Consider the following 24,454-nt stretch of genomic DNA (forward strand, 5'->3'; position numbering starts at 1 on the left):
CATTTTACAGATGATGAAGCAGAAGCCCACAGAGATATTAACTCTAGATCATTTCACAGGTAAGTAGAAGAGCTGGGACTTGAACCCAGGGTTATCTATCTATCTCCATAGGTTGGGCTTCTTAACCCTTATGTTGTATGAGATAGGGAGGCATTGAGTTATTCATTTCCTATGTGTTTTGAGGTTACTCAGTACCAACATTGTGTACCAGTTTCCATTAACATGTGCCCATGCCTTACCCCTTAGTTTATTAGTGACTACATCCCTCTCCCTGAATCCCTTACTTCTAAATCCTGTTGTCCAACTTTCTTAACCCTTGACCTCCTAGACATCCTTGATTGGCTCAACTGCCCCTGGTCCCTGGCCCCCCACCCCCACCCCGGGCTTGATCTCAGTGTGGATTTCCACACGACTTCCATTTACACATTGGCCAACTGTCAAATTCCAGAACTGCTTTCTGATATTTGTCTTTCTAGACTCACTTTAGATTAATTAACCCCTGACCACTTAAAAAAGTTAAAGTCATATATTTTCCGTGAAGCTGAAGGGGGCATGTGATTGGGAAGGCCGTGCTAAAAGTGACATTCCTGAGTTCTCTGCCCTTTTGCCTGGTCCTGGTAGGAGAGAAAGGTATGGAAATAGCGATTAACTCAGAATGCTCCAGGCAGGACACATTGTAATGTGCTTAGAGAACACCTGACCTCAAGAAAATCTTCCCTACACTTTACCTTCTTCAACTTGAACAAACCTAGTGTTTTCTTACATCACCTTTTGCAATTCCAAACAAGCTTGTAATGAGCTTAACAACCAGCACCAAGAGTCCTCCTATGGAGGAAATTGCCCCTGTAATGTTTTGATATGTGCTTTGAGTAAAGGGTGGGTTCTGTGATAACTGGGGTGTCAGCTGCCGTCCAGGTCTCAAAGGAGGGTGCAGCTGCTAAGCACAGCGGACAGAAAATGAAGCTCCTGGTTTGATGGTAGAGGATGAGAAAAGAGAAGCAGAGACGGACAAATCAGAGGGAAAAAAAGCCATTGAGTTGGAGGAAGGCTGTTCAGGGCACTGTGTGAGCCTCTCTACAATTCACCCCAATCTGCAGGAAAACACGTTCAGAGTGAGAAGGTTTTGTGTGAAGGAGGGTTGTTTTGGAACCAAAGAAGAGCTGTAAGTTAGGGTCTTCATAGTGTTGGATTCAGGCATTGTTTGCAGATAGAACCTAAGAGACACTGAGGGTGGGAGAGAGTTTTGGGAATCAGCGGTCATGGAAGAGACAGTTTCAAGGTGGTTTCACATGTAGAATTTTCCAGTTGTAGTTCCTCAAATGGATCAATCTTTTTTTTTTAAAGACTTTATTTATTTGAAAGTCAGAGTTACACAGAGAGAGGAGAGGCAGAGAGCGAGAGAGAGAGAGAGAGACGGAGAGAGAGACAGAGAGAGAGAGGTCTTCCACCTGCTGGTTCACTCCCCAAATGGCCACAACAGCCGGAGCTGATAGATCATGTACCTATTTATGTACTTGTTAACAGTATGTTTTCTACTACTCCAGTGTAAGTTTCATTGAAATTGAGATTGTATATTATTCTTTGCTATACATGCTGTATGTTCACCCTAGAACAGTAACTTTCTGGAACATAGTTCATTCACAACAGGTCTGATGTGGATGAATCAATAGCCAAAAGCTGTATTTCTGCCCTGACATTCTACAAGTTAATAAATATAAATTTTATAGATTTTTTTTGTCCACCAGGTAAGAGCTCAGCATGTAGCTTAACTACCTTTGAAAATGAATAAAAAACTATTAGGAAAGAAGCATAAAAAGATTTATTCCTCTCAAAGTGAAGTGTGATATCTAGGTTTAAAGTTTACTATCGACAAATTTTTGCAATAATTTCTTTCCTACTGACACGTTTGCCTTTCTATATAGATGTATCAATAGCTCAAACTAAACTGTGTGGTACCTTTTTAAAAAAATCTGATTCTAGGGCCAGTGCCATGGCTCACTTGGCTAATCCTTCGTCTGCTGTGCTGGCATCAGATATGGGCACCGGGTTCTAGTCCTGGTTGCTCCTCTTCCAGTCCAGCTCTCTGCTGTGGCCCGAGAAGGCAGTGGAGGATGGCCCAAGTCCTTGGGCCCCTGTACCTGCATGGGAGACCAGGAAGAAGCACCTGGCTCCTGGCTTTGGATCCGCACAGTGCCGGCCATAGCAGCCATTTGGGGGGGTGAACCAACAGAAGGAAGACCTTTCTCTCTGTCTGTCTCTCTCTCTCACTGTCTATAACTCTACTTGTCAAATAAAAAAAAATCAAAAAAGTCTGATTCTAGATATACTAAAGAAACTGAGTATGTCAATTTACTGTAAATATAACAAATTTTAATATACATAGAAGTTTGGGACAGGAAGACACTTTGTTATTTTACAAATGAAGAAACTGAAGAACAGTGAAACTAAGTGATTTATTCCAGTGCACATGTATGTGACTTTTCAGTTAAAATTAGGCCTACAAACCAAGATTACATTTGCTCCACTGTACCTCACAGCTTCCCTCAATTTTGGGAGCATGACAGATCTGTGGCTTTTCAAGTTAGACGCCCTGCTCCTGGAGTGGATCCTACCTTGGAAGCATTATCTAGGCGCACTTCCTTTCTGTCTTCTGCTTCAGCTCACCACGCTTTCTGGTGACTTCTAGGCCTACAGACATGACTTAGTTTATTAAAATAATTTCTTTCTTCTTTTCTCCAGGTCAATTATTTTTAAATTAACATACAGCATTTTCTTTCCTTTCCGTTGGCGACTTCCTGTACTTTAAAATATGTGTGACTTACCTTTCTTAATGGTCTAAGACTTAGTGTATATATTTTCATATATTCACCTTCATGATGTTTTAGGAACTTGAGATGAAAATTAAAATCAAGAGGAGCTACAACTGTGTATCTCTCAGAGTTAAGAAGAGTGACCATGTAGGTGCTGGTGAGGATATAGAAGAATTGCAGCTTTCATATATTGCCCCTGGAAATGCAAAACTATAAAACCACTTTGGAAAAATAGCTTGGCAATTTCGTTAAAGGTTAAACATATACTTACCCTATGATCTAGTGACTACTCCTAGATATTTATTAAAGATAAATGAAAGCATATGCTCCTAATTCAGAAGTGGATACAGCTCATATGACATCAACAGGTCAATGAAAAAAGCAAATGGCATAGTCACACAACGTGGTGCTACTCAGCAATAAAAAGTGAACTGTTACATGCAGCAATATGAATGACTCTCAAAAGAAGTCTGGTAAAAAAATTACATCTTATGTAATTCCGCTTATATAAAATTTCAGAAAATGTAAACTACAGTAACAGAAAACAGAGTAATAGTTGCCAGAGGACTGGAGGGGGATAGAGGAATTATGAAGGGACAGGAGAAAGCACCCTTGATGGTGAAACTATGTTCATTGTCTTGATATTAGAGATGGTTTCGCAAGTGTTTAAAATCATCAGATTGTACATTGTAAATAGGAGCAATTTACAGCATAACAATTATTCCTCAGAAAGCCAGTAAAAGGAATTTTAAGTTCCTTGAAGGTTGAAACCATGATTTTTCTTTAACAGCTCTCTGAAATTCTTAGTAAAATACCACAAACCCTCTGAGGACTAAGTAAATGTTTGCTGCTAATTTTTTAAGAAAGGAAATCCTAGATTCCAAGTCTTGTCTTTGTGTTCGATAAAGAAGAAAGAGGGAAGGAGAGGGGGAGGGAGAGAGATGGGGGGCGGGGAGGGGGAATGCCGTCTACTGGTTCCATTTCCAAATGCCTCAACAGCTACTGCTGGGCTGAGGCTAAAGCCAGGAGCTGGGAACTGAATCCAAGTGTACATTGTGACAGCAGAAACCCAATTACTTGAGCGATCACTGCTGCTTCCTAGAGTTTGCATTAGCAGGAAGCTAGAACCAGGGGCCAGAGCCAGGAATTGAACCCAGATACCCCAATAAGGGCATCTTCACCACTAGGCTAAACTCCCACCTCTACTGCCCAGTTTTTAGACTCCATAATAGTTTGGCGGTTTTGCTAGAACTATGATTTTGAGCTTTGTCTTGACATTGAGAATAGTTTTGCAAATATTTATTAAACTTTCTTAGGAAGCAGCAAAATATGAGATGTGCTTTCAGTGAATTTATAATCAGGCTGATTTTGGTATATCCAAGGGCATAGGCACTTCCTATTCAACAATGAAACAAAATCAATAAATTCTATACAAATTAAGCAATCCAATAAAAATGTAGTTGGACTAGTTTTGCGTGACCCAAATTAAACATTTGACTGGTTTTTGTTTTCCAATACTTGTAATATTGTGTGATATTTAAGAGGATATTTAAGAGGAGTTTTTTTAAAAAAGGATTCATCTATTTTATTTGAAAGGCAGAGAGTTACAGAGAAGCAGAGGCAGAGAGAGAAGTCTTTCATCCGCTGGTTTACTTCCCAAATGACCACAACAGCCAGGGCTGGGCCGATCTGAAGCCAGGGGCCAGGAGCATCTTCTGGGTCTTCCATGCAGGTGCAGGGGCCCAAGGACTTGGGCCATCTTCTGCTACTTTCCCAGGCCATAGTAGAGAGCTGGATCAGAAGTGGAGCAGCTTAGACTGGAACCGGAGTCCAGATGGGATGCCGGCACTGCAGGTGGCAGCCTTAGCCGTTAAACCACAACACAGGCCCCCTTAGAGGAGTTTTTTTTTTTTTTATTTTTTTTAAGATTTATTCCATTTACTTGAAAGACAGAGTTACAGAGAGAGGTAGAGACAGAGAGAGAGGTCTTCCATCCGCTTGTTCACTCCCCAGATGGCCGCAACGGCTGGAGCCACGCTGATCCGAAGCAAGAGCCAGGAGCATCCTGCAGGTCTCCCACATGATTGCAGGGGCCCAAGGACCTGGGCCATCCTCAACTGCTATCCCAGGCCATAGCAGAGAGCTGGATTGGAAAAGGAGCAGCCAGGACTAGAACCGGCTCCCATATGAGATGCCGGCACCCCAGGCCAGTGCTTTAGCCCGCTGTGCCACAGCACCAGCCCCTACCCCTTAGAGGAGTTTTAACATCTGTTCCTTTGTTGATAATAACAAGAATATTTTCCTTTTATTAAGCATGGATATTACCCCATGCACTGGGCATCTTTTAGAATTATCTTGTTTAATCCTACAAGGATGATCAGCTAATGAAACATGCCTTGAAAATACATGTGAAGCAATGACTAAGAGAAATTAATAGGTTGGACCAAGGTTATTACAACCAGTAGGTAGTAGAGTTGAGACTTGAATCTGTCTGACTTCAAACTGCAATTTTCTCTCTTTTTAGTGTGAGTCACTAGCATGGTCCTTGCAAGAGACCCATGGACTTAATACTACTGCTGTTATTAAACCCAAATGCAAACACCCTATGTTTGTTAATGTACTAGGAACAAGGAAAATTAAAACAGCTCCATTTATTCACTATAAAGCTAGAAGCTGGTTATATAAAAACTATATATGGATAGTTTTGTTTAAATATACAAAACACACATACAAACCTGGGAATACCAGACCTGGTATGCATTCCTTCAGCATTTTGTATTTTATTTTTAAATATATGGAAGAGCTATCTTTTTTTAAAATTATTTATTTATTTATTTGAAAGTCAGAGTTACAGAGAGAGAGAAGGAAAGGCAGAGAGAGAGAGAGAGAGAGAGAGAGGTCTTCTATCTGCTGGTTCACTCTCCAGATGACTGCAGCAGCCAGAGCTGCACTTTTCCGAAGCCAGGAACCAGGAGCTTCTTCCAGGTCTCCCATGCGGGTTCAGGGGCCCAAAGACTTGAGCCATTTTGTACTGCTTTCCCAGGCCATAACAGAGAGCTGGTTCTGAAGTGGAGCAGCCGGGTCTGGAAGCAGTGCCCCTGTGGGATGCCGGCACTGCAAGCGGCAGCTCACCTGCTATGCCCCAGCGCTGGCCCCAGCATTTTGTATTTTAGCTCTTCTTCTCTCACTTTAATACACTTTTAATGCCTAGGTTGCTAAATAAAGTATGTTACAATGCAGAAGCTTTTCCTGGTTCTTATCTTAGATTCCAATGGGTTTGGACATTCTCAGTGTGACCTGAAAATCTCCCTAGAGGCAGATTTGTGACATCTGGCCTAATTCTATGGAAAGTTCCTCTGATGTGGGATTTTTCATGTATTTGCATTCCCTGACTTCTGCCCACTCTTTCTCCTTTGCTTTAAATATTCTCCCACTGTGACTAACTTTCAGTTTTCATAACCACATGAAAAACAAAAAAAGATCAGTTACTTAAGGCACCGTCAGTACAAATAGGTGCCCAGAGCTTGTAATAACAAGTTTGCAATGTTATTACAGCAGATCTTGAAAACTGTAAAAAATGAAAAAAAAAAATGAGGTGGGAGCTTTGTTGCTTTATTCATAAGATAATTTTTGTTAAAATAGTTCACTTTGATCTTAGCATTGCTCCATTTGGGATTTTACTTGCTTCAAGGACATCCGTATTATACAGAAACATGGCAAAAATTTTTTTAAAGAGGTAAAAGTAACCCTAAGAGTTAATTTGGTTTAAACAACATTTTATGAAACACTTTAATTACAAGCACTTTTGATTTATTCAGTCTCACTTGGCTTTATGGTAAATTAATACGGATTCTTCCACAAGTCTTTCATTTGGATATGCTGCATGGAAACCACAAAAAGAAAGGCTCTTTGGGTGAAGAGCATGTGTGTCAGGGTATGGAGATGTGTGAAAGAGTATCTTTTGGGGCCAGTGCTGTGGTGTAGTAGGCTGAGCTTCTGCCTACAGTGCTGGCATTCCGTATGACTGCTGGTTCGTGTCCCAGCTGCTCCCCTTCTGATCCAGCTCTCTGCTTATGGCCTGGGAAAGCAGTGGAAGATGACCCAAGTGCTTGGTCCCCTGCACCCATGTGGGAGACTTGGAAGAAGCTCCTGGCTTAAGATCAGCTCAGTTCCAGCCATTGCAGCCATTTGAGGCATGAACTATTGGATGGAAGACCTTTGTGTGTGTGTGTGTGTGTGTGTGTGTGTGTGTCTCTCTCTCTCTCTCTGTAACTCTACCTCTCAAATAAATAAATAAATCTTTAACAAAAATAGTAAAAGAAAGAGTATCTTTTTTGATTGATTTATTTGAAAGGCACAGTGACATAGCACACAGAAAGACGGAGAGTCAGAGATCTTCCATCCGCTATTTCATTCCCCAAATGGCCAGTGGCCAGCTCTGGGCAAGGCCAAAGCCAGGAGCCAACAACTCCATCTGGGTCTCTCACACGGGTGGCAGGGGCCCCCAAGTACTTGATCAACTTCAGCTACCTTTCCAGGAGCATTAGCAAGAAGCTGGATTGGAAGTGGAATAGCTGGGACTCGGACTGGCGCTCCCATAAGAAATGCTGGTATAGCAGGCAGCAGCTTAACCTATTGTACCACAACTCCAGCCCCTGAATATCTTGTCTTAGAGAAGCCTTCATGTTGACTAGGGAGCAGCCAGCATCCACGAATCCATGAGCAATTATAAATAGCTGCTATGATTGATGTCATAAGACAAATGCTACAAATGTCCATAATGAAGAGCATTCACAATAGCTTGATACGAAGAGCTTGGTAGTCATTTAGCTCTTATTATGTGTCAGGCATTTTGCAGGGTGATTTTCAGGATAAGAATTAAAGGGATCCTGCTCTTTATGGGCTTGTACCCAAAAAATGATGTAACAAGGGAACCACAGAATTCAAAACAAAATAAGTGATTCATGGAAGATGTGAGTGCTTCTGTGGGAAGGATGCAAAAGATCTCAGGAAGGTGCTAACTGAATTTGGATTTAAATGATGGGTAGGATTTAGACATAAGGACAAATTGGAAATTGGAGCAAATAGAAGGGTATTTATAGATAGAGTAGAGAAATTCTAAAGGGAGACATCAAGGCATTAAATTATAGGGTACATAGGGAAAAGTGACTTTATTATATGAAGGGGAAAGTGATAGGTATTTAATAACTCCTAGTGTGGACAATGGGGAAACTTTATAAGTTCGATGTAAGAAGAAATGTGACCAAAACTATTGAAGAAGAAATCCCAAAGATATAACTTTGGGAAACTCAACGTTTCAATGGGTAGAAGAGACTGAGCATAAACATCAAGAAAAGAAGCAGCCAAAAAGGTAAGAAAAAAACCAGGATGCAATCAGGCATTGAAAACCAAGAGGCTTTCTCCTTTCCCCTCCATCGTGGTGGGTGTCCCTGATTCTTCCTCACCATGTCTTCTCACAAGACCTTCAGAATCAAGAGGTTCCTGGCCAAAAAACAAAAACAAAACCGCCCCATTCCGCAATGGATTTGGATGAAAACTGGTAATAAAATCAGGTATAACTCCAAGAGGAGACATTGGAGAAGAACCAAGCTGGGTCTATAAGGAATTGCACTTGAATGGCGTGCTCATTTCTTCTGTCTCAATGTCACTATCACCACATCAAGCTGAAGATGTCACCATCATCTGGACAGCTGGACATGTTTGATTAGGGCTGTGACCAGTGGGCTAGTTCAGTAATAAATATGTGAGCCCTTTTGAAAAAAAAAAAAAGAAAGAAAGAAAACCAAGAGGAAGAACATTTTTTTGAGTGGGTGGTCAACATAAAAGCTAGGCTAAATGAGGCTTAAAATATATTTACTGGATTTATTATATACAAATCATTGATATTCTTTGTCTGTTGGGTGACAAAAACCAAATTGGACTGGTGGGTTGACTCAACCAGTATGTAGGGAAGTTAGGATAAAACTTAGTTTTTGCTTTGTTTGTTTGTGTTTGGCTGTAAAGAAAGAGGATAGTGTAGAAGCTGGAGAGAGACATGAAGTTGAAAGAGGTTATTATTATATTTGAATGGGAGAGATCATCACAATTTTACAAGGCAACTGAAAAAGCCTCATTGGGATATATATTGACTGTAAAAGAAAGAGGTGTTATTTGAAAGTTTTGTGAGAAAAGTTTATGGTATGGTGTGTGGTGGACAGGATGAGATCCAAAGTAAGAACATAAAAAAGAGTGAGATTTCCTCTATGGTTACAGGATAACCATAGAGGAAAAGAAGCTATAATGGGTTTAGACATAGCTGCTGAAACAAATCCCACAGACTGGATAGCTTCAACAACTATTCATATTACATATTAATACCATGGGCAAATTAATAGATAGTTCAGGGACAGTCTGTGGGGAATTGAATATGTTAGACCAAAGAGTTTTTACCTCTAAATCAACAGGACTCCACTGAAGATATTTCCAGCAGGGAATAATGCAATTGTCTGAGAACAATGTCTCCTAAAAACATGTTGCACTGTAAACTAATGCATGTTGTCTTTGTGAATGCTGTTAAGTGATTTTTTGGAGGGTTGTTGAATGCAGAAATCCTGTGTTCTTGCAATCTAACATTTTAACTCTCTAAGACTGAGCTATAGTTCAAAACTTTCTCCAAACTTAATTGATCATAAAACATATTTTTCTTGAAGTTTCTGTTAGTGTCCGATGGCAAACACAATGTTACTGGGAGATCAGTGAGATGCCTGTTCTAAAAGTCAAGGCCAAAAAGTGAGAGTTAGAGAGAGAGAGTAGCAATGGAAACGGAAGGGAAGAAGACATAATTAGACATGGCGGGGGAGAGTTAAACAGGTAGACAGGATTAAGGAAAAGGATTGGATAGAAAAGATGATGAATTGGGTTCGGGGAATGCTGGCTTTGTGGTGGCAAAGGAGAGATATACGTTTATATAGCTGTTGGCAATATGAGTCTGAAGATTTGGAAATCACTTGCACACCAGTGATAATTAGAGGCAATGGAATAGATGAAATCACAGGGGGAGAAAGAAGGAAGAAGGAATGTGTGCCTTTATGTATAAGCATGTGGAGCATCTGCGTATGAGCAAAATGCTCATAAGCTCCCTTCTCGGTTTAATGCTCCATGTCTTAATCCTAAAAATCTGTTAAGCAAACTGTGCGTCAGCAGTGAAACACTACTAGCTGATTAACTAAAGCATAATTTAGATGAACCAAATTATCTAGGCATTTAAATGTTCACTTAATTCTCCTAAACATTTTAATATCACCAGCCTAAAACAGCTCCTCTCATATGCTATAAGCACTTAAAAACTGACAAAACACCATAATTTTCATTTCTATCAATGTAAAACTATTTTATACCTTCAAAAGCATTGATTCTGTGGTTCTGATTCATTTATTCATGAATCTCTTTTGTCCTAGGGTTATAGCAATACATATTTCTTGTTTTCCCAAGGATATATTTTATTACCAGATATTTTTAAAAAGGGGATATTGCCTCAAGCCAGCACTGGTTACAGCTTATTGATTACTGGACCAATTAATTCCTTTTTCCAATTTTTATAATGATTTTTTTTTTTTTTTGACAGGCAGAGTGGACAGTGAGAGAGAGAGACAGAGAGAAAGGTCTTCCTTTGCCGTTGGTTCACCCTCCAATGGCCGCCGCGGCCGGCGCGCTGTGGCCGGCGCACCGCGCTGATCCGATGGCAGGAGCCAGGAGCCAGGTGCTTTTCCTGGTCTCCCATGGGGCGCAGGGCCCAAGCACCTGGGCCATCCTCCACTGCACTCCCAGGCCACAGCAGAGGGCTGGCCTGGAAGAGGGGCAACCGGGACAGAATCCGGCGCCCCGACCGGGACTAGAACCCGGTGTGCCGGCGCCGCTAGGCAGAGGATTAGCCTAGTGAGCCGCGGCGCCGGCCCAATTTTTATAATGATATTTTAAAACATAAGCAAAAATAGAAGAAAAAATGTGGTGAACTCCTGTTACTCATCGTTCAGCTTCAATACTGGTTGGTAGATGGCTAATTTGGTTTCATCTATACCTCCAACCCTCTATCCACTGATTGTTCTATCCTTTAGAGATTTATTGAGGTGTAATTTACATACTACAGAACTTATCCACTGAGTTTTTATGTAATTCAAGCATTTGTAGAAGACAAATAACAGAGTTATGCAGAAACTACCACAATACAGTTTTACAATATTTCAGCATGTTAAAAGATGTGGTGGTGCCAAGACTTTTAGCAGTTGATTGCAATTCTCATCCCAAGCATCCCCAGGCAGACACTAATTTACTTTCTGTTTCCATAGAAGAGCCTTTTATGAACATTTAATATAAATGGAATCATACAATATTCAGGCTTTTTATCTGGTTTCTTTCATTTTACATAATGTTTTTGAGGTTCATCCATGCAGGCATCAGCTTTCCATTCATCTTTTTTTGGCTGAATAGTATTCTACTTTATAGATATACCAGATTCTGTTTACCTACTTACCAATTGATGGGCTGATAGACAGAAACTATCAAACTATTTTTCTAATGTGGCTGTACCATTTTATATTACCACCATCAACATATGAGTATACTAGTTTCTCCACATCCTCTCCAACACTTGTTATTATCTGTTTTTAATATATATCCATTTAAGTGACCTTTTATTGTAGTTTTTTTGTTAATGATTTATTTTTATTTATTTGAAAGACAGTTATATAGAGAGATAAAGACAGAGGGAGAGAGGTCTTCCATCTGTTGATTCACTCCCCAAATTGCCACAACAGCTGGAGCCAAGCCGATCTGAAGCCAGGAGCTTTTTTCGGGTCTCTCATGCAAGTACAGGGGCCCAAGAACTTGAGCCATCCTCAGCTGCTTTCCCAGGCACATTAGCAGGGATCTGGATTGAAGTGGAGCAGCTGGGACTCAAATGGGCACCCATATGGGATGCTGGCCACTGCAGGCTGGGGTATTAACCCTCTGTGCCACAGCGCTGGCCCCTATTGTAGTTTTACTTTGCATTTCTTTAATGATTACTAATAGCATGAATGTTTTCTGAGCTTAGTTAACATTTGTACTTTTTTTGGTGAAATGTCTATTAAAATATTTTGCCAATTTTAAAATTAGAATATAAGTCAGCATTCTGGTACAGTGGGTTCAAATAACAATTTGTGACACCAACATCCCACATTAGAGTGCAAGTTTGAGTACTGGTTGCTCCACTTCCCATCCAGCTCCCTGTTAATGTGCCTGGGAAGGTAGTGGAAGATGGTCCAAGTGCTCGGGTCCCTGTTCTTCTGTGTAAGATTAGGATGGAGTTCCTGGTTCCTGGCTTTGGTCTGGCCAGGCCTGGATATTTCATCCATTTGGGGGAGTGGAAGATCTCTCTTTTTGTGTGTCTCCCTCTTTCTGTCACTCTTCTTTTCAAATAAATAATCTTAAAAAATAAAGTATTTATAAAGTTAGAAAAAGACATTTTCACACAGTCTTTAACTTATTTTTTCATTTCACTATTTTTGTTCTTGAAGTTCAGAAGTTCAAGCCCAACATCAATGTTTTTCTTCTATGAATCATGCCTTTTTAGGTCTACTGAAAAAAAATGAAGACAATACAAAAAAGTCCCATATGCCTTCATATCTAGTTCTCCCCCTTTTAAAAGTCATATTTTATTTGTAATTGACAAATAGTAATTATATATATAAAGAACGTGCACAATGGGATGTTTTTATATCTGTGTATTAGTTTTCCCTATTATTAGTATCTATTGTTAGATATAGTGTTCTGTAAATGTCTGCTAAATCTGTTGATAGTGTTTTTCAAGTCTTCTATATCTTTGTGACATCTCCATCTAGTTATTTCACCAACTATTAAAAAGGGATATTAAGAATCTCCAAAAATTTATCTTTCAATTTTTTTTTAAAGAATTTTCTTTTTTTTCTTTTTTATTTTTTGACAGGCAGAGTGGACAGTGAGAGAGAGAGACAGAGAGAAAGGTCTTCCTTTGCCGTTGGTTCACCCTCCAATGGCCGCCGCGGCCGGCGCGCTGTGGCCGGCGCACCGCGCTGATCCGATGGCAGGAGCCAGGAGCCAGGTGCTTTTCCTGGTCTCCCATGGGGTGCAGGGCCCAAGCACCTGGGCCATCCTCCACTGCACTCCCTGGCCACAGCAGAGAGCTGGCCTGGAAGAGGGGCAACCGGGACAGAATCTGGTGCCCCAACCGGGACTAGAACCTGGTGTGCCGGCGCCGCTAGGCGGAGGATTAGCCCAGTGAGCCGCGGCGCCGGCCTTATCTTTCAATTTTTGTTTCATGTACTTTGTGGCTCTGTTGTAATTATTAGCATTTTTTTTTTTGACAGGCAGAGTGGACAGTGAGAGAGAGAGACAGAGAGAAAGACCCTCCAATGGCCACTGTGGCCCGTGCGCTGCAGCCAGTGCACCGCGCTGATCCGAAGGCAGGATCCAGGTGCTTCTCCTGGTCTCCCATGGGGTGCAGGGCCCAAGGACTTGAGCCATCCTCCACTGCACTCCCTGGCCACAGCAGAGAGCTGGCCTGGAAGAGGGGCAATCGGGACAGAATCCGGCGCCTCGACTGGGACTAGAACCTGGTGTGCCGGCGCCGCAGGTGGAGGATTAGCCTAGTGAGCTGAGGCGCCGGCCATCATCTTTGTTTTAAACTGATACTTCTATCACTCTAGAATGTTACTTTTTGTCTCTAATTTATTTTATCTTAAAGTATATTTTGTCTGATATTAATATTGCCACTCTTGTTCTCTTATGATCACTATTTACATGGCTTGTCTCTTTTCCATATTTTTGTTTGCAACCCGTTTGTGTTTTTGCATCCAGAGTGTGCATCTTGAGAGAATATTTATAAGGATCTTTTTCTATTCAGACTTAAAAATTTATTATCCAAGGGGCAGAAAGACAAAGGGGCAAAGGGATTTACCATTCACTGGCTCACTGCCAAAATGCCTACAACAATCCCAACTGGGAACTCAATCCAGGCCTCCTATATGGATGGCAGGGATTCATTCAAGCACCTGTTGCCTCCCAGACTCTGCATCACTAGGGGAATTGGGGATGGAGCCGGGACTCAAACCCACTCACTCCAATGGGATGTAGAAATCCTTCCAGCATCTTAACCTGCTAGGCCAAATAACTTCCCCTTGTTTTTGTTTTTAAAAATTCAATATGACCATCCCTGCCTTTTGGAGTATTTTAGTCATTGACATTTAATGTAATTATTGATAAGGTTGACTCCGTGTCTGCCATTGTGCTTTTTTTCCTATGTCTCATATTTTTTCTCTTTATTGCCTTCATTTGCATTATATGCATTTTTAATGTATTACTTTAATTTCTTTGTTGGGTTTTAATCTCTATTTTTAGTTATTTTCCTAGTAATTGCCATCTTAATTTACAACATTTTACTTCATATATAAACATTAATTCAATTTTTATAAAATATGGATTCTTTTTTGGTGTGGTTGCAACCGTGGTTTATTCCAAGTGTGCAAAGATGAACACTTGAGTGCAGATCTAATTAGGAAAATGTGCCAGGTAGGGGTGGTGGGAGAGACCCTGGCACCCAGCAGCTCTCTAGGCAGTCCTGGCGCGGGGTTGGGCCCAAAGCCTGTTGGCCTGGCAGCCTGGCCCACTGCTTGTGGGGAAGAGGGGCCCTGAGGGAAGCCACAGGGGGCGCCTGGGTCTGGAGGCAGCAGGGCCCAGGTGACCCAAACTGGATTGAAGGAGGCCAGAAAGGGTGGTGGCTCAATCAGTGTCACAGCCAGGGGATCTCTGCCACCAGGGCTGGAGGTCAGGCTGTGGCTGGAGTCCAGGCCTGTTCTCCAGATCGGGGAGGGACCCCGGGGGCAGGGTTGGGTCCCGGAGCCCTCATGTGACTGACACATTCTTCCAAGGAGCTCCCCAGGGGGACCTGGGACCTCTGGCAGCTGTTGGGTCGAGGACGAGGGCAGTTTTTTGGGGGACTCTCTAGGGAAGCCTGTGCCATCCGTAGCAGCTGAGCAAGCAGGGGTGGGGGACGCAGCCATCAGTGTCGCAGGGTGAGGCCCAGCTGTCACTGCCGCAGGTCGCTGGCCACCGCCCCATGTAGGTTGTCTGCGAACTTCTTGGCGCAGGTGGCGGCACGGTCCCGCTCCAGGCTCTCCATGCCAGCTTGTAGAGCACCAGGAAGACCAGGCAGTGCAGGAAAAGCGTGTAGAAGAAGCCGATGGTGCGGGCCATCTTGTTGGAGAGAACCACATTCTGAGCGTGGCCTAGTCCAGGGGCCGAGGGGCAGGTACTTCTCTGGCGCTCCTGCTTGCTGAAGGAGAAGGGGTCCAGACGCTCCTCGTACCGGGAGGAGGAGGAGGAGTGCATCTCCCTGTGTCGGCATCTCCGTGTGTCGTCGCTGCTGCCCCCCACCCAACCCCGGGCCGGGATAGCTCCACAGAAACACGATCTTCTCAGAGAATTTGATGTCGGCGTGCAGGCTGTCCAGCCCGTCCTGCAGTGTGTGGATGGCGCACTGGGTGGGCCAGGTGGCTCTCCGCCTTCAGCTCGTGGATGCAGCCTCTGGCTGGAGATGATGGCAGGGAGTCTCCTGGCCCTCTGGGAGGGCGGGCTGGCTGGTGCTGAGGGCCCTTAGAACACAGCTGTGGCCTCTTTGATGGGCTCCAAATCTTCTCCGGGCCACTCTCAGCTGTGCCCTCGGCGTCCAGGCGCTGGATGCGGGCGATCCGCTCCCTCTGCTCAGCGGCGGTGGCCACGGCCTCGGTGACCTGGCTCTGCAGCTCCGCATAGAGCCCACGGAGGTCGCTGTTGGAGTCGCGCAGGGCGGTGTTCTGCGACCGCAGCGAAGACCGCTTCTTCTCCATCAACAGCGGCTCCAGGGGCCTGGCCGAGTCCCAGCTCCCTCCGGGGGTGCAAACTCCGTGGACTTGAGGATGGTCAGCTCTTTCTTCACCTCTTCATAGTCAGCCTGGCCTTTGGGTTTTTCTTCCGGTGGTCGAGTGTGCTGTTCTTGGCGCTCAGCTGCTGCTCGGGCTGGGAGATCTGGCTGGCCGAGTTCCCGTGCAGCTTGGAGAGGCTGGCCTGGAGTCTCTGCGTGCCCTCCGCCAGCTGGGCCGTCTCCCAGCTCTTGGGCCGCCGACTCGGCTTCCAGGCTGGAGCGGCTCCGCGCCTCTAGGGCCTGCTCCACATCCGGTGCCTCCTGGGTCTGCGATGCCGGCTGCACCTTCAGGGTCTCCACCTCTCAGCCGCCGTTGCCCTGTGGTTGGCTCTTTCAAGGTCAGTCACGAACATTTCGATTTAGTCGACCTTTACAGTAGTTTCTTCATTGTCTTTGGTTTTCAGGTCAAATGAGTCTGGAGTTTTCTCCAGGGCCGTTTGAGAGGCTGAACTTTATGTTCTGCTGCCTCCAGCTTCGACGTGGTTGGCATCTGTGTCTCCTGCAGCTCTCTCTCTCTCCTCTTCTGCGAAGTCATTTTGTGACTTCTGCTGCTTCTCCAGAGCGCTGACCTCGGCCTGGTTCTTCAGCGTCTGCTCGTAGGCTCGGATTTTGAGTGTTTTGATCAGAACCTCTTGATTTTTCACTTCGGCAAATTCCTTGTTGTAGTGTTCCAGCGTTTCCCCAAGCTTCTGGTTCTCTGTTTCAGTATCATGCGGGCGCTGTGCTTTTTGCTGCAGCTGCTGCCCGAGGTCCAGGGCTGGCACGGGGCCTGGAGCATCGGTCATTCTCTTGTAGACATTCAGGGAGGCTGCCTCAGCTTCTCTGCTTCTCTTAGCGCATCCATCTCTGGAGTGCTCTTCAACTCTCGGCTCTGCTCCATGAGCCGTTTTCTGGACTGCTCGCTTTCATCTTGCCGGTTCACCAACACCGTTGCAGTAGCACCCAGTTCTCTGCAGCTGCTGTAAATCAAAGTGCTTCCAGTATTGAACCATCGATTCCGCACTGGCCGCCATCTTGAGACGGGTTGAGGCGGAGTGAGAGGCAGATAGAGAGGGGGCTGGTGTTCAGGGGCCGCCTGGAGGCAGCAGGCTTCTCACGGCGCAGGCGCAGGCGCAGGCGCAGGTGCAGCCGTGGCGAGCCGGAGTCCGAGCCGGAGTCCGAGCCGGAGCCCGAGCCGGAGCCCGAGCTGGAGCCTGAGGGTGCGGCGGCCGACAGTCTGCCCGGCGCACTGGGCCCGGAAAGTTTAGTTTGTGGAATTAAGTTTTAAATGATTAATCCAAACTATAAGTTAATTTAGGTGAAATACATTTGGAGTTAAGATGTAATAAGATGTAATATATTAAGATTAAATGATATAAAATATGGGGCAACATATTAAAGTCAAGCTAAATGTTGGTCCCAGGAGTTTTTAGGACCCGTTGAGAAAACCGCCGTCGCTCCATGACAGGCTTCATTTTGAGCCTGAAAAAGGCCTAAGGTTAGGGGCGTGCAACTATTCCTGGAATTTAGATTCCTCCGCCTTCCTATGTGACACGTAGCCCCTGAGTTGCTAAAATGCACCAATGAAATACATAAATTTAGGTAATTGCCATATAAAGAATAAGGAACTCGCATACGTGTGTAGTGACTTATGTACTTGTTTACCCAGGTGCATAAAAGTGCAGGGAGGGAGAGGGACCGACGGGGCTGCTCGCCTCAGCACTGCACTGCGTTGTATGTGCCTTGGGAGCCCCAGCTAGCTGGAAATAGAACTCTTGTTTTTGCATCTGTGTCTGTCTTTTGTGGGTTAATTGGGAAAAGTCTCGAGGTCTGAAACCCAACAAATTCTAGGTTTGCTTCTCTTGCTGTCTCGTGATTGTTCTACATAGTACACCTGTATGTGGAATAAACCAGCAGTACAGTGTTAAATTTATTGTTTTATACACTGTTAGATCTTTTAATGTAGTTAAGAAAGAAAATTATATTTGCCCAGGCTGTACATTTACCCTTATATTTTCCATTTTCATTCTCCATAGTGATTTGGGTTACCATCTGGTGTCGTTTTCTTTTAGCCTAAAGGATTTTCTTTAGTGTTTCTTCTAAGAGAGTCCTGCTAGCAGTGAATTCTCTGAAGTGTTTTGTTTCTTTGTTTGTTTGCTTGTTTTCTGGGAATGTCTTTATTTTACCTTCCTTTTTGAAAGAGTTTGTTGGGATTTTTGGCTGACATTTCCATACCCTCACCTCCAACACTTTGAATATGTCATTGTTTGAGATGAGAAGTCAGCTGGAAATTGTATTTTCTCTCCTTACCCTCTTTATGATTAAATTTGTTGCCTTTTATCTTCTCTTTGTTTGTAGTTTGACTATTCTGTGTCTACTTAGGTATCTCTGTGTCTTTAGCCTACTTTGGTTTTATTTAGCTTCTTGGATGTACAGACTAATTTTTAGAATAATTATAATTTAGGATGTTTTCAGCCATTTGTTTTTTGTAGTTTTCTGAGCGTTCACTTATTTCCTTTCACTCTTGTTTTTTTCTCCGTTCTTCTTATTGAGTCATTTCCATAGATCTGCCCTCAGACTCACTGGTTCTTTCATTTACGTCATCTGAAACCTCCTTTTGAGACCCTTTAGGGATTTTTTCATTTAAGTCAGGGGCAAACTTTGATTATTTTTCATAATTTATGTTTATTGAGTTTATTTTGAATCATTTTCATATTTTCTCTCAACTCTTTAAATTTTTTTAATTATTTGAAAGTATAGATAATGGATGCTTTAAAACTTTGTCTTCAATATCCAACATTGGATATGATGTCCAATATCTGAGACAATTTCTATTGAATACTTTTCTCATAAATGTGGATAAAGTATTGTTTCTTTGAATATTTGACATTACTTTTGGTTGAGAATTCAATTTTTTAAAGTTTATTTATTTGTTTTTAAAAGGCAGAGTGACAAAGAGAGAGATCTTCACTCCTCAAATAACTGTAACAACTGGGGCTAAGTCAGGCTAAAACTTGGAGTCTAGAACTCAGTGTGAGTGTGAGTCTCCCATGTGGGTGGCAGGGACTCAAGCCCTTGGATCATCACCTGCCATCTCTCAGGGTGCACATTAATAGGAAGCTGGAATTAGAAGTGGAACTGGGATAAAAATTTCCTCCTAAATGATAGCTTAACTGCTGTGTCATATGCTCTCTCCATTTTAGATAATATGTTATAACTACTGGGCCTGTGATTAATTCTTGATCATGCTAAGAAACCAGATTTTTTTTTTTTTTTTTTTTGACAGGCAGAGTGGACAGTGAGAGAGAGAGACAGAGAGAAAGGTCTTCTTTTGCTGTTGGTTCACCCTCCAATGGCCACCGCGGCCGGCGTGGTGCGGCCTGCGCACCGCACTTACCCAATGGCAGGAGCCAGGTGCTTATCCTGGTCTCCCATGGGGTGCAAGGCCCAAGCACTTGGGCCATCCTCCACTGCACTCCCTGGCCACAGCAGAGAGCTGGCCTGGAAGAGGTGCAACCGGGACAGAATCCGGCACCCCGACCGGGACTAGAACCCGATGTGCCGGCGCCGCAAGGTGGAGGATTAGCCTAGTGAGCCGCAGCACCGGCCAGAGACCAGATTTTCACCAACTTGTCAAATTGTATTATTGCTTTCAAGTATTGACTTCCTTTTCCTGAGAGAGAAGCATATATTTTCCATCCTTTATCACATATCGCAAGAAAAGACTCTATTTTTCTATTCCATTAATGTTGGACTTCACTGTGTGATTTCCTTTGGCCAGTGGAGCATGAACAGAAGTGATATATGACAGGTATGAACAGAAGCTTTAAGAGCCATTACATCTTATGCTGTTTTCTCTGTGCAATGAGAATGGATACATCAAATGGGAGTTGCTCCTGCAGTTTGGACACTGAAATTACAGTAGGGAAGAGGAGCAGATCTGAGGTTACCCACAGCCAGCTGATGCTGATATAAAATGTGCAAAATAATCCTCTGTTATTGTTAACCTCTAAGGGTTTTTGGTTACCTAGCATGATAAAACATTACCCAGCAAAACTGGGTTAAATACCAAGCTACACAATATTTACACTTTTATATGTAAAAAAGAGGTTTTTTTAAGCCCATAGCTTTTACATAGGTTTGGGGTTTTGGCAATTTGGTGTTTCTTTTGAATTTGTTTCATTCAAGTCTGCATTGTAATTTTTTTCATTGATCATTCTCTTTTGTAGGCCTTGTTAAAATATTATAATTAGTAGAGTCATTCAGAATTTTCATTTTCCAGAAGATGAACAATTTGTGAAGAGTTAGATTTTCTTTTTAAACATTTGGCTGTGTTATAGTCTTGACTATAAGACATGGTGGATCATTACTGGATGAGCACTCCTCACAGTCCTTCTTGTCCTCCATAGTTTCTGCTTTATTCAGAGTTGAGGGAGTTCTGTTTGCCTTTGTCCATCTGCTAACTTAGACAGATAGAAAAAAAAAAGCTACTTCTACCTAATGGCAGAAAGAGACCCAGGCTGGCGCCGCGGCTCACTAGGCTAATCCTCTGCCTAGCGGCGCCGGCACACCGGTTCTAGTCCCAGTCGGGGCGCCGGATTCTATCCCGGTTGCCCCTCTTCCAGGCCAGCTCTCTGCTGTGGCCAGGGAGTGCAGTGGAGGATGGCCCAAGTGCTTGGGCCCTGCACCCCATGGGAGACCAGGAAAAGCACCTGGCTCCTGGCTCCTGCCATCGGATCAGTGCGGTGCGCCGGCCGCAGTGACCGTGGCGGCCATTGGAGGGTGAACCAACGGCAAAAAGGAAGACCTTTCTCTCTGTCTCTCTCTCTCACTGTCCACTCTGCCTGTCAAAAGAAAAAAAAAAAAAAAAGAGACCCACATCTCAGTTTTCTTCAACTTTTTTTTTTTTGTAAGATTTATTTGAAAGGCAGAGTTACAGAGAGGCAGAGAGAGAGAGTCTTCCATCCACTGGTTCACTCCCTAAATGGCTGCCACAGCCGGAGCTGCGCCAATCCAAAGCCAGGAGCCAGGAGCTTCCTCTGAGTCTTCCCATGCAGGTGCAGGGACCCAAGGACTTGGGCCATCTTCTACTGCTTTCCCAGGCCATAACAGAGAGCTGGATAGGAAGTGGAGCATCGGGGACTCAAACTGGCTCTCATATGGGATGCTGACACCCTAGGCAGTGGCTTTATATGCCCCATTCAACATTTCGCTGTTAAGAAAAATTTAAATTTCCCCTTTTTATTGTTACAACTACTTTATGTTAATCTTTCCTTTTTTTTTTTTTTTTTTTTTTTTTGGGCAGGCAGAGTGGACAGTGAGAGAGAGAGAGAGAGACAGAGAGAAAAGTCTTCCTTTTCCGTTGGTTCACCCCTCAATGGTCGCTGCAGCCGGTGCACTACGCTGATCTGAATCCTGGAGCCAGGTGCTTCTCCTGGTCTCCCATGCTGGTGCAGGGTCCAAGCACTTGGGCCATCCTCCACTGTACTCCTGGGCCACAGCAGAGAGCTGGACTGGAAGAGGAGCAACCGGGACAGGACGGACCGACACCCCGACCGGGACTAGAACCCGGGGTACAGGCGCCGCAGGCAGAGGATTAACCTATTGATCTGCGGCGCTGGGCTAATCTTTCCTCTTTTGAATACCATATGGATTTGTGCTTTTCAATGATCGTGTTCTTTTGTAACCTCTGAATTTCTACTTCCAATTCAGTTCCTAGTTGTTGGTAGTCATCTTGCTTCCTTGGCTGCTATTTGCTCTTCACTCCGTTTTTCCCATTCTTAGTCCCACAGCCTCATCCTCCAGTTCCTGCAGCGTAACTTACACACATGGATGTAGGTGAATATAATTTTATTGAATGTTTAAGGATAGTAGACAACAATTAACACAGCAAATAGGAGACACCCTCAAACTGAATGTAGGCCAGTTTTCTCAAAAATTCATTGGTCATTTTCTAGGAGATCTCTTCCTTCTCATTTTCCTCCTTGTACTCTGTCATGCTGCCTGATCTTGGAGGCCTCTGTATTCCCGAGGGAACATAGAGACCCGAGATGTGATAGATTACATTAATTGGTTTCTGAATGTTGAACCAACCTTGCAACCCTGGAATAAATCCCACTTGGTCATGGTGTTTATTTCTCTTTTATGTTGTTGAATTCTCTCTGCTAATATTTTATTGATGACTTTTTGTATCTTGGGTTCATGGGATATATTAGTCTGTAGTTTTCTTGCAATGTGTTTGTATGGTTTTGGTGGTACAGTAATGGTATCCTCTTAGAATGAGTTAGGAATTATTCCTTCTGCTTCTATCTTCTGGAAGAATTATAGAATTGGCATGTTTCTTCCTTACATGTCTTCTTACTCCAATAATCACTGTGTAATTGTGCTGTAATTAGATCATTGATGTTTAACTGGTTATTGATATAGTTGCATTAATAGCTATCATACTTGTTCTATTTAATATTTGTTGATATTATTCCTTTCTTTCTTTCTAGTATTCCTACTATGTGTCAGTTACACTTTTGTAACTGATCCACAATTCTTGAGTGTTCTGTTTTATTTGTTAGCCTTTTTTCTCTACTTTTTGGTTTTCAAAGTTTCTATTGAAATATTCTCAACCTCAGAGACTCTTTTTCTCAGCTGTGTCTAGTGTACTAATGAGCCTATCAAAGACATTTTTCATTTCTGTAACAGTGTTTTTGATGCTTAGCATTAAAAGGAAAATTCTTCTTTAGGATTTCTTTCTCTCTGCTTCTATTGTTTATCTGTTCTTGCATACTGTCTATTTTATCCGTTAGAGCATTAGAGTCCTTAGCATATTAATCATGATTGCTTTAAATTCCCTGTCTGATAATTTCAACATCCTTTATATTTTGGTCCAGTTTGGATGCTTGTTGTTTCCTTCAACCTCTGTTTTTTGCCTTTTAGTGTGTTTTGTAGTGTTTTCTTCATAGCCGAACATGATGTACTTAGTAGATGGAACTGCTGTAAAAAAAGCCATTAGCAATATGGAGATACAGTGCCATGAGGGGGTGTGTTCTGCAGTCCTGTGATTAGGTCTTAGATTGTTACTCAGCCTGTGTCTCTGGACTGTGACCTTCACAAGTGCTTTGCAGCTTTTCTGTTCTTTTTCTCCCTTCTGTGGTGCAGGACGGCTTGAGTCAGCTGGACTCGGGTATCTCTTTTTCTCCCAGGTCCTATAGACTCAGATGAAAGCCTGGTAAGTTAGGCTCTGGTTAGACAGTTTCTTCTGAGGTCAGACCTTGTTGAGAACAGAATGATGGCTTGTGCTTCAAAGTAGTACTTTCCCCTTCTTATGTTGGGAGCATGAGAGATTTTTCTGCAATATTTATTGTGAACATGTGGTAGAGGTCGTGTGGGCAAAACTCATAAAAATATGCCTCCCCCATAGACTGGAGCTGTAAACTGTCTGACTTGAACATTAGCCTCCAGTGGTTTGACAATTACAGCTTATGTTTCCTTGCCCTGAGCTGGCTCCTTCAGAGGTTTCTGCTTATGGATCTGTCCTCTGGTGAGTGGTGATGCTCTGCACTTGCCTGTCTGTGTCTCCAGTGCTCAGGGCAGCAGCTTGCCCTGTGATTCACATGAGGCATTGATCAGTGTGAAACTTGTCGGGGTGGAGTGGTGATTTCTGAGCCTCACTGAAAATCACAAGTCCATTTTGAAAATGATTTCTAATTAAAGCTTCCTTAGCTATGTGCTTAATTATCCTTTATTCAGGATAAAATGGGTGTCTTAACAATTGGTGAAAACTGAACTTTTTACTCTGAAAAGTGTAAACACACAGGAAAGTAGAGAGAAGAGCAGAACAAACCCTGTATCTGTCATCAGGAAATGGCGTTGTTAGGATTTTACCACATTATTTCAGCTTTCCCTTTTTCTTGTTCTTTGTTGATGAGACAATTTAAGCCAATTCCATGGTGTTTTACCTGAGATATTTTACAATGGGCATTTTCTTATAACCACACTGCCATTATCACAGCTAACAATAGTAACAGTTCCTTCTTTTTATCTAACCACCTGACTTTAGTCAGTTTTCCCTAGCTGCTTCAAAATACATGTTTTTTTCAACAGTTGATTTGTTCAAATCTAAATGTAACCAAGTAAGTGATTTAGAGAAGAAATGCATCCAATGGCAAAAGCCTTTTGAAAGGTATTTGTTTGAAATTGTTTATATTGTCACATGATTTTTTGCTAAAAATATGTAAACATTTCACATTTTAAAAACCCCACATTTCCCTCCACTCTGTCTTTTTTAAAAAAATAAATTTTAACTCTTCATTTATTATTGAGGTGGAGAAGACAGACAGAGAGATCTGATGTGCTGGTACACTCCTCAATGCCTACAATGCTAGGAGCGAGGAACCCAGTCCAGTTCTCCTTCGTGGGAGGCAGGAACCCAAATACTTGAGCCCTCACCTGCTGCCTCCCACAATGTGCATTAGCAGGAAGCTGGAAAGTGGCAGAAAGCCAGCTACTTGCAGGAATGCTGGAGTGTTGAGCCAGGGATGGGTATTGAACCCATGCCTTCTATGTTGAGGGGGCGTGCTTAACTGCTGGGTCAAGGCCTACTCCCCCTTCCACCCCTAACCTGCCGTGCTGCCATAGGTGCCTTTACTGGCCTTTGGGGAATGGCTGCCATGGCCAGATGCAGAGGGTTAGCCTCCTTCTC

The 24,454-nt window shown here is 43.2% G+C and overlaps 1 protein-coding gene and 1 pseudogene across 1 annotated transcript; one reads left to right on the forward strand and one right to left on the reverse strand.

Annotated features, from left to right (window-relative positions):
• Window positions 1-8,241: 8,241 nt before the first annotated feature.
• On the forward strand, window positions 8,242-8,498 carry LOC108176708 (large ribosomal subunit protein eL39-like). Its single transcript, XM_051846395.2, has one exon. It carries the CDS (start codon window positions 8,277-8,279, stop codon window positions 8,430-8,432), a length of 156 nt encoding a protein of 51 aa, XP_051702355.1. The 5' UTR covers window positions 8,242-8,276; the 3' UTR covers window positions 8,433-8,498.
• Window positions 8,499-13,682: 5,184 nt separating this feature from the next.
• On the reverse strand, window positions 13,683-16,874 carry LOC100344646 (protein CASP-like; annotated as a pseudogene).
• Between the last annotated feature and the right edge of the window lie 7,580 nt (window positions 16,875-24,454).

Source organism: Oryctolagus cuniculus, chromosome 11 (genome assembly GCF_964237555.1).
Source record: "Oryctolagus cuniculus chromosome 11, mOryCun1.1, whole genome shotgun sequence".
Taxonomy (NCBI): domain Eukaryota; kingdom Metazoa; phylum Chordata; class Mammalia; order Lagomorpha; family Leporidae; genus Oryctolagus; species Oryctolagus cuniculus.

Excerpts from the sequence above, each read along its gene's own strand:
- LOC108176708 (XM_051846395.2), top strand. The coding sequence starts at position 8,277 with ATGTCTTCTCACAAGACCTTCAGAATCAAGAGGTTCCTGGCCAAAAAA.